The 11,109-nt window shown below is 44.0% G+C and overlaps 1 protein-coding gene across 1 annotated transcript in view; it reads right to left on the reverse strand.

Moving 5' to 3' along the window:
- Positions 1-3,376: 3,376 nt before the first annotated feature.
- The window catches only part of PRSS38 (protease, serine 38), a 34,126-nt gene continuing 26,393 nt past the window's right edge, over positions 3,377-11,109 (reverse strand). The window contains exons 4-5 of the mRNA XM_011372013.2: positions 4,098-4,237; positions 3,377-3,631 (exon numbers count right to left, since the gene is read on the reverse strand). Of these exons, the coding sequence (XP_011370315.2) occupies positions 3,377-3,631; positions 4,098-4,237 (395 nt within the window). The remainder of the gene's footprint in view (positions 3,632-4,097; positions 4,238-11,109) is intronic.

Raw genomic sequence — 11,109 nt, forward strand, 5'->3', positions numbered from 1 at the left:
AATGTTCATCAGTGGATGAATGAATATACCAAATGTGGTCCAGCCATACAATGGAATATTATCAGCCTTAAAAAGAAATGAAATTCTGACACATGCCTGAAAAACAAACTCACAGTTAACAGTCATAGTGGAAGAGCATAGTGGACAAGGTCATGGGGCTTGTCCCTACACACTTCTCTCATGGCCCTTGGGCCCGGCGTGTGCTGATCGCATACCTGCTTTAGCCCTTCTGCTGTCCTTTGCACACTGTCTCTCAGTTCTCATGACAGCTATCCTGATTTTCCTTGTAATTTCCGTCATCAGAGGTTTAGTTTCTATTGTGATATAGTAAGAGCGGCTTTGTCTCTTTGAGTCTTTTTTTCTTTTTTCCAATTGGCATTTTTGGCTTCTTTTTCTTGCCTGTTATTTTGACTGGGTTACTCCTTGCCTGTGATTATTTGAATTTCAGTATGATCAATGATACTGTAGAAAATGTACAAATTAACCTGGCACTAAGGCATCCACAAGAATAGTTCACATGCACCTGACATTGCCACTTCGTTCCATGGAGTGATGCTCTCCAACCCACTGTCGTGTGTGTGGGAGTTGTGTCTTGGACACATTTACTTTTCAGGCACTTGGCTGCCTCTACAGCAATTCTGTGTGGTGTTTGGGCAGGAACCAGCCGACTCCACTAGACAGAGGCAGAGTTGGAGCTTAGGCTTGAAAGGCGGCAGAGACAGGTGAAGCATGGGGGCCATGGTTGGTATTGTAAGTTTTCTGCCAATTAACACAGGGGCTTGGGGAAGTTCTATTTCATGTGATTACACACACACACACACACACACACACACACACACACACAAGGACAGAGGTGTGCTGTGTTTACCATGCACTCGCTGCGTGGTCAGATGTATTCCTGGCAGCAGAGGGTATACACCATGATCTGCATGAGTGGTGAGAACTTAGCACAGCAAGGGCCGCGGGGCTGCACTGATGGCTGGCAGTGAGTGACCTATTCTTTGCGGAGGGACATACACACACATACAGTAAACAGATGTGATGTAATAACACATACCCCGACACTGACTCCCCTTTGGCCGAATCCCCAATGGCCCTGAAGAGGTTGAAGGATGACCGAGAACAGGTGGGAGAAGACATCAAATGCAGTTAACAAATACTTCATGCACGTCACATGCATGCTTCATACATGGATGACTGTGCTTATGTTTAGGTTTCGAACTACCGAAGGAATTCTGTTGTTCAATCTTTAAAATTGCGTGGTCAGAATAAACACTTTCTGGGACAGATTCTATGAAGCCATGCCGAATTGCATTTCTGACTTAAATGGATGGACACATTTATTATGCACGGATTGCCCATGTGTACTTTGGCCCAATTCCGAGTGTTTTGTCTACTTGTGTCTGTACAGACACGAGTTGTCAAGTCTTTACCGCCTGCTGTAATTGTAGCACCTTGTGGGATTTTTTAATATCTGCTGGATTTGTTCCCATCACATCAGTGGCCTTCATGTTTAGTTTTATTCCTGGGTTTTCTCACTTGTGTTTTGATGTTAACGTTGAAATCAATTTATCTAGCTCCAGGAAAAAAAAAAAACACATTTTGACTCTATCTGTTGGAGAATATAAGCTTTCTTATCATTTGTTCAAAGCTTTTTTTTTCCCCTCCACAAGTATTTTAAAGAGTTCCTCGTATACGTTTTCACATTTCTTGTTAAGGCCTTGGGTATGTTATCTTTTTTGTTACTGTTATAATTGGTATTTTCTCTTCCATTATGCATCTTCTAACTGAAGTATAACCTGATTTTTGTCATGTTTTATACAGACTGTATTGAGTTTTCCTGGTATTTGGGGATTCTGGATGTGCTCCAAGTCTTCCTTACAGCAGGAGAGACTTTGAAGGCTCTTGCCCATTGCCTTGGATGGTTCTCTTGTAAGACTGTAGTGGAAGGAGCAGGACATAAAGGGACACCTTCCCATGACCCTAAATTTAGCAGAAATGCACCCAGTGCCACCCACTAAGGAAAGGCTAGCTTTTAGACTGAGGTATATATATCTTATTATCCATTGACTACTATCTTTATTTACTGGAAATGGGTTTTGAATTTGTTAAAAGACTTTTCTTTAATCTTATTCTCCTTAGCAAAGCAAAAATATTATATCTATGGCTTTTCTAATATTTAATCATCCTTACATTACCAGAATAAATCCTACTTGATTACAATGTACTATTTTAAAAAATAAAGTTGGATTCCGTTTGCTAATCTTTCACTAGGGTTTTTGAATTCATAAGCTGGATTGCCTCAAACTTCTCTTTCTGTGTGATCAGATTTATGTCCTCTGTACATGTGCTGCTGGGGAGCAGGGATACTCCCCTCCCCTGGCCATGTCTGGAGCAGCGTGGGCAGCACTGGGACAATCCTGCAGTGGAAAGTTTGGTGTAATTCCCAAGGAAACCATCTCAGCCAGGTCTTTTACTGGGAGAGAGAAGTTCTTTCTTAAATTTCTCCATTTCATCCATGGAATTTGGCCTATTTAAACCTTCTATCTCTACTGAGATTACTTTTGGTAAATTATGTTTTTCCTAAAAAGTGATAGTTTTCATCTAAAATATTTACATAGAGTTGTACATTTCTTATGATTTCTTAATTTCTCTGTTTGATGGGTATTCCCCCCATAATTTCTTGTTTTGTGCATTTTTGGTCTCATTTTATATCTTGATTAGGTTTGTGATTTCTTTTTCCTACTTTTTTTTTTTCAAAACCAGATTTTTTAAATGTTAGTTTGAGTGTTTTTCTGGTGTTTGGCTCATTGATTTCTGCTTTTATTTTTTTAGTTCCTTCCGTGTGCCTACTCTCAGCTCATGTTTCCCAATTTTTGAACTGGAATTTTAAGTATTTAACAACTCTGTGGTATCGATAGTTCTAAGTATTTATAACGGTGCCTTTCCCTCGGGCCTTGACTCTAGACTTAGACACGTGATTGTGTGGCCGGCCTTTCTAGAGACGCTGCGTTCAGTTTGAACTTCTCCTGTCACCCTGCCACCTGTCATTTCAACAAGGCCACTCTGTCCGCACTCTGGGTAGGAAGATAGATGGAGTACTTCCAGGATGCTTGCTTTGTAAATATTTAATATCTTATCCAATCTCAGGTGCCGGAGCACTCAGCCAAGGCGTCCACTCTCCCTGGGCTCCCACCCTTCTGTGGTGAGACCGGCTCTGCCTCCCTGGGTGTGGCCCTAGCTCAGCCCCTTCCTGACCCTGCACTGGTCTGGACGGTGGCCCTCAGCTCACTCAAGTGCCCGGGAACCAGAGAGGCTGAGCTGGGTAGGGACAGAGGCATGCAGCATGAGGAAGAGAAGGTGGGGGGCCCCAGCCTCACAACATTGGCAGGATAACCAGTATGGTCACAAGGACACTGACAACAGCCCCCAGAGTGGAAGAGAGGGCGGGGAGGGGCTGCGGAGGTGGGGGTGTGTGTTCCACCTGATGATGGATCCATGCTGAGAAATAGGAGACTCGGGCATAAACTGCAGGATACATAGGGAACATGCAACCACGGCCCCAGCTCACTATTCCAATTTGCACCCAGACGTGGTTAAATTCACAGACGAGTGGACCCCCAGAGTCACCCTGGAAGAAAAGAGGAGTTTCCTGTGAACCTGGAGACAGGGCCTGCTGCTGCCTCCTGCATGAAGGTGGCCCACTGCCCACCCTGCAGGGCCAGGCCCAGAGCCCCTTCACTCTACAACCCCAGCTTGCCAGTACCAGGCCCTGCTACAGGCTAACAGGGCAAATGCCACAGGGCGACAGTTTGTGCACAGGGCAAGTGCACAGAGCCGTGGGCTGCTCCACTGGCACTGGAGTCTATGGGGCACTGGGCACTGACTGGGGCCTGTGTCCCATCTGCACATAAGCTACCCTGAGGTTTCCTGCCCAGCCTATGGCTGCACAGTGATGTGCTCCCAAGCCCCACAGGGGCCAAGCCTTCAGGGACCCCCCCCCCCCACCTACTCAGTAGAAGTGTCCACGGTGGCTTAAAGCAGATGAACACATGAAAGCCCTGGGCTTGGCTCCCTGTCCCCACAGTGGGACGCACCTCGCACATGGTCTTCAAATTCCCGGGATCCCCAGCACACATCATGTCTGGCAGAAGGTATGTGTGTCCATAGAACACCTGGCACAGGGCAAATGGGATCAGAGGCAGCTGCACCTCCTGCAGGTAGTCCGAGGTGTCACCTGTCAGAAAGAAGCCAGGCCCAGTGAGAGGTCCTCCCAAGACTGCTCCCCAGGACATGCCCACCCAACCCCGAGCCCTGGTGGGCTCACCCAGCAGCTTCTTCTCTTGCTCTTGCCCTCCACTGCTCCCCTGTCTGCACTGGGACTCAGGCTTTGGTCAATGAAGTGTGAATATAAATGGCACATGAAACTTTCTAAGAGAGGGAGAAGAGCCATGACCCATTTGAGCTCATTCCTTTCCCACTGCTGCAGCTTGAGTGCAAATAGCTCCATCAACTCAGTACCTGGTGGACTTTGGGACTGACACCATGTATACAAGAGCAGAATCCCTGAGATTTGTGAGGTGTCACCCCTGTGTCCTCTCTATGCTGAGGGATATGGTAGTTGGTCCTAGAAACCTTGAACTTTCCTACAATGTGTGAGTGGGTCCCATGGCTCCAAGCCAACCTGATGGGAAGGAGTGGGCCCCACAGGCCAAAGACCTTCTGACCAGGGTTGAAGAGGGGCTGTATTTGGGGAATCAGTTTCAGAGCTGATGGAACTGACGCATGTTTACCTTGAGGGGAAGAGACGGAAAGCAGAACATCAGCAGTGTCTGTGGTTGCTGCTGGCTGTGTTGGCAAGGTGATAGCAGGAAAAGAAGCACAGAAGAATTAGATGGTGCCCACAGGAATGCAGAGCAGTAGTGAGTCCCTGGACTCAGGGTGCCGTGCTGGAAGAGGCCGCCCCACAAAATGCAGTTAGGAAACTTCTCTGAATTCAACCACCGAGCCAGCTAAAAATCTGCCAGAGGCTGTCCATTGTGGCCGTGGGGGGTGAGGGAGGATGGGTAATGAGAATGGGCCTGCCCTCTCTCCATAAGCAAGAGGTAAATGTGTCCAAATAGGAGGCACTCATTTTCCCACCTGACACAAGACAGGGCAGGGCTGTGGTCCCTGAGAAAAGAGGATAGGCAAGATCTGCAAGGGCCCCACCTCCTGCCTGGGGCACTTTCCAGGTGCGAAGTACAAAGAGGGGCACGGGCAGCTGGAGTTTGAAAGGTCATGCCAGGAGGAGGATGCTCCATAAAGAAAGAGCCCCAGAAGTGCTCAGGGTCCACAGTCTGCTGCTGGACCCTGAGCCAGGTCTGCAGAAGGTGCAATTCCACAAGGAGGGCAGAGGGTGGCCCAGGTTGGAGCTGGGAGGTTGAGTTCCAACCAGCCAAAAGTGGAGAGTCTCAAGGGATACCAAGGACACTGGAGGAGACAGAGTAGAGTTAGGGGGAAGTAACCTCATCGTGCTCACATGGATGCTAAGGCCACACAAAACCAGGCTGATAGAGGACCATAGTAATGAGCCTGGCACAAGCTGTTTCACTTTTGATAGGGCACAAAGGAATAGGTATAAGACAGACATGGATGGGAAGAAGTCAGCTGTAATTTCAGTGAGTTCTTCAATGCTGGAAGCGTGTTAGCTCAAGATAATGGGAAACCATAGGAGAGAGGTTTGCAGCCACAGGGAGTCTTTTCCTGGTTCTCCACTCCTCGTGAGAAATCCTGGGAGTAGAGCAGGGACCAGAGAGCAGGGCCCCTCAGTACAGGTGTTCAAGAGATGCTGCCACTGGGCACCCAGAAAACACAACCTGTTTCCCTTCTTGCATGGAGCAGAAGCCTTCCATCAGTGGGGACACTATACACTCCTGCACCAGGGCCTGGCACAGGCGCACGGCTCTGGAGGAAGGGTAGAAACAAGACCTGTGCCCTGAAAAGCCTCTGGGCCCAAGAACTGTACCAGTACCAGAGGTCTGCCTGTTCTGCCTGCTACTGCAGGCATGGAGTCAGCTGCCACGAGGGCAAGAAGATAGAACAATTACAGACATTTACTTACCTCTGACACAGCATGAAATACATGAAGTGAAACCCTGCAGAATTGAAGGGAGAAATAGACAATTCTACAATAATGGTTGGAGATGTCAGTATCTCACCCTTAATAATAGCAAGAACAACCAGACAGAAGACAAGGAGATAGAGGACTTAAACAACACAATAAACCAGCTGGATCTAACAGACATTTACAGAACACTCCACTCAACAACAACATATGCATTTTCTCCAGTGCACACGGGGCATTTTCTAGGATAGACCATATATCAGGCCACACATTAAGTCTTTTTAGATTTTAAAAGATAGGACAAAAGCTTCACAACATTGGACTTGGCAATGATTTCCTGATTATGACACCAAAAGCACAGGCAACGAAAGAATTATCCAAATTAACATCCAAAATATATGGAAAACTCTGAAAATTCAACAACCACAGAACAACTAACCTGATTCAAAATGGGCAAAGGACTTTAATAGATATTTATTCAAAGAAGCTACAAATAGCCAATAAGGGTGTGAAAAGATGCTCAACATCAATCATTAGGGAAAAGCAAATAAATGCCATGAGATAGCACTTCACACCCATTAGAATGGCTACTATCAAAAAACAGAAAACAGCAAGTGTTGATGAGGAGCAACTGAAATCCTGTGCACTGTTGGTGGGGATGTAAAATGGCACAGCCACTGTTTTTACAGTATGGAGGTTCCTCAAAAAACTAAAAATAGAATTACCATTTGATCCAGCAGTTCCACTTCTGGGTATATACCCAAAAGATCTGATAGCAAGGCCTTGAAGAGATATTTGCACATCCAGTTCATAGCAGTATTATTCACATAGCTAAAACATGGAAGCAAACCAAATGTCCACTGACCAGTGAATAGATTACCAGAATATGGCATACACATACTATGGAATATTAATCAGCCTTCAAAAGGAAGGAAGTTCTGTAATATGTTACAAGGATGAATCTTGAAGATCTTGTGCTAAGTGCAATAAACCAGTTACAAAAAGACAAATACTGTCTGATTCCACTTATATGAGATTTTAGAGTAGTCAAAATCATAAAGACAGAAAGTGCATAATGGTGGTTGCCAGGGTTGGTGGGAAGGGAAATGGGATTTACTGTTTAATGGATATAGAGTTTCAGAATTACAAGATAACAAGAATTCTAGAGATACCTGCAACTAATATAAAATAATACTGAATGTCAACTCTAATTAAAAAATAAAAATTAAAAAAAATAATTCTAGTGATTGTTGGTGGCGATGGCTACACAATAACGTGAATATATTTAATACCACTGAACTGTATACTTAAAATGGTTGAGATGGTAAATTTTATGTTATGTGTATTTTACCACAATAAAAAAAAAAAGCGGGAGTGGGGGAAGCTTTGTGTTGAAAAGTTCCCTCAAATGGAGGCGAGCCAGAGGATTGAGGTGGGGCGGGTCCACTAAGTAGATACGAGTTACTGTCAATGTCCCAATTTCTCGTTTGGTGTGTACATGGGTGTACATCACACTGTTACAAACAAACATAAAAAAAGGCCATGCATGAACCAGTGACAAATGTTTTCTTCGAACCAAAAATTGGGATGACTCCAACTCTGTGCCCCTAAGGGCCAAAGAAAGAGACAGAGCAGACATGTGAAATGACACTGATCCCTGAGGAGGAGAGTGGGTGGGGTCAATTCCGGGAAGGGATGCTGGAATAAGAGCCCCTGGGAGGGCAGGTATGATCCGAACCTATGTGCACCCTCCCTCCCTGCACTCTCACAGACGCTGGGGTCCAGATGGTTTTAAGATTAAACTGGGGGACAAGTATTGTTGCTAGGAGGAGAGTGGTCTCGGTTTCAGAGTAACCTAAATTTGGGCTTTGAGTCATTTGTTTCCTGAATGTAGTTAAAAATGAGACTATTGAAAATGATGTTTGAGGATTACTGAAGATTTAAAGCAACAATAATGCCCATATAATATGCGGAAGTAAAATACCGAACACTCGCATAAGGAGCTGAAGGGGAAATGGAGTTAGACTGTGTAAAGTGTGTTCATATCATATGTTAAGGGGTAAACTACCAAATCAGAGGACATAACTTCATCCATGGATCCAGTTCTCTATGGCTTCCCACATCTCTACCCTTTGCCATGTGTCTCTGTAGTCACTCCCATCGGGAGCTGGGATGGTCTCGTTTTCCCAATCCTCAGGCCTGAATTTTGCCACATGACATGCTTTGTCGGTGGGATGGATTTGAGCAGACTTGTTGCAAGCAGAGGCTTGGAAAGTGTTGTGTTCCTCCACCACTGCCGTGGACATGGCCCCTGCTGGACAATGAGAGACACGTGCATCAGAGTCTGGAGAGCCAGCTCAATCTATCACAGGCTGCTCAAACCACGTGGGCTGATGAACGAATGCCTACTACCGTACACACCTGGTTTTTATATTTCAGAGTAATGCAGTGTTACGGTGGTAATAGATAAATGACACAGAACTCGGTACCTAGAAATTGGGGGTTTCCATAAAAATAACAAAAAATATGGCATTGGTTTTAGGACCTGGTGAATAGACAAATGAAAAGAAAATGGACTGAGGAGGTTGGGAACATGGGGGCCCATGTTATGAAATGGCAAACCAGTTGCCAGTGGTAATCTGGAAGATAGAAAATGTATTTCATGAATTTGGGAAACATGGCAAGATAACTTTGTCAAAATTAAACATGGCAAGAAAGTGAAGCAGTTGCTTCTGGTCACGTATAAGGTATACGAAAAAGATGAACTCAGAATACAACATGCCAATTCTTGAGCAGAGAATGGACGGTATATAAAGAAGACGGGGTCAGCAAACCTCTCATAAGGGACTGGGCTCTACAGGCTGATTGATCTCTGCAGCAGGTACGCAGTGCTGCCGCTGGAGCAGAACAGCCACAGACGATATGCACCTGCGTGAGTGTGCTCGTGTTCAAATAAAAATTGAGTTATGGATGCAGAACTTCGAGGTTTATATAATTTTCATGTTTCATGAAATTATCTTCTTTTGGTTTTCTGTTAACTATTTTAAAAATGTGAAAACCATCCCAAGCTTGCAAGCAACACAGAAAGCATTGGGCGGGATGTGGCCTATGAGCCCTAGTTTGCTCGCTGATCCCTGTGAGAGAGGCTGTGTTCTCTGGACTGGAGATGAGATTGCTTGGTCTCAATCAAGGGTGTGGCTGTCAGCATCTCTGTGAAAACCTTGAAAGAAGATGGTGCCTGGTAGAAGCTTCTTGCTGGACAAAAGAGACTCTAGAACTCTAGGGTCCCATAGTGCCCTAACTAACCAGAGAGGTGGTGACTGAATTTAGAGATGCAGATCTCAAAAGAATGGGGGGCTGTAGCTTGGGAAACTCAGAAAATTGTTTAAAGACGTGTAAAAGTGTAATCTGTAAAAGGTAGTGAGATGTTCAAAATGGTGAAAGGTCTCTGGGCCTCCAGGATAGGCTGGGAAAGTTACTCAATGCAGGGTTTTTCAAGGCTCTTTTAAGAAGTAGCCAAGAAGGATGTCTTAGAGGATAGTGCCAAGAACCATGGAAAACAGTGAGTCATTCGAATCTTGGCAGGTTTATTGTAGAAACTGGGGAACTGATTCTAAATTCACATGGAAATGCAAAAGACCCCAAATGCCCGTGATGATCCCGAAGATGTGAAACAGCTGTGGGGAATGTGTACCACCAGACTCATCATATAGCTACAGCGCTTTGGCACCGCACAGACCTCAGCAGCAGGACAGGAGACCCACACACATATGATCACACACATTTGACAAAGGTGCTAATACACTTCAGTGGGGGAAAGGAGGTCTTATCGACGAATACTACTGGACAAAGTGGATATATATACATGAAAAAAAGTGATCCTTATTTTTTCCTCACATCCCATGCAAAAAATTAATTTTGATATATCCTATAAATAAACATAAAATTTTAAGTCATAATGCTTCTAGAATAAATAGAAAAAATCATCATCATGACTTTACAGGAGAGAAATCTTCATAAACATGATACAAAAGGCCCTACGTATAAAAGGAAAAACGTGATAAATTGGACTTTGTCAAAATTAAAACTTTTTCCAATTAAAGAACATATGAAGAAATGTAAAAAGCCAAGCCATAGTCTAGCAGAGAATATGTCAAAGTAGGTGTATCCAGAATATATAAAGAACTACAAATCATAAAACCTCAAGAAGCTATCACTACACAATGATCAGCGCAGCTAAAGTGAAAAAGACTAACATTGTCAAGTGTTGGCCGTGATGTGGAGCAACTCATGGTCTCATACATTGCCAACTGAAATGTAAAATACACAGCCAATGTAGAAAGCTGTTTGGCAGTTTCTAATAAAGTTAAATTTCCCCCTACTCTATAGCCAATATACTCTACTCCTAAGTACATCCCCAAGAGAAACAGGTATGTGTGTTTACCAAAAGACTTGTACCATAATATTTGTTGCAGATTTAGTTATATGATTTAAAAACTGGAAATGACCTAGATGTCTATCTATAGGAATATGGATAGAAGAAATTTTGCTATGTTCATACAATGGAACACTAAATGACAGAAAAACAAGATAAACTATGATATGAACAAAATGAGTGACTCAAAAACAGTAGAATGCGAGAAAGAAGACAGACACAAAGGAATCCACGCTGTATGATTTCATAAACATGAAGTTTAAGATGAGGAAGATCCACTGCCAAATCAAAAATCATGAAGATTTACCTCTGTGTTTTCATCTAAAAGTTTTATAATTTTAATTCTTACACTAAGGTTGTTGATCCATTTAAATTTTCGTATATGTTGTAAAGCAGGGGTTAACTTCACTCTTGTCTGACCACTATTTGTTAAACAAACTATTCTTTCCCCCATTGAATGAACTTGGCACCCTTGTCAAAAATCTATTGGCCATCAACATGTAGGTTTATTTCTGGACTTCCAGTTCTATTCCATTGGTCTGTACGTCTGTCCTTATGCCAGTACCAT

The sequence above is a fragment of the Pteropus vampyrus genome, unplaced genomic scaffold, assembly GCF_000151845.1.
Source record: "Pteropus vampyrus isolate Shadow unplaced genomic scaffold, Pvam_2.0 Scaffold197, whole genome shotgun sequence".
Taxonomy (NCBI): Eukaryota; Metazoa; Chordata; class Mammalia; order Chiroptera; family Pteropodidae; genus Pteropus; species Pteropus vampyrus.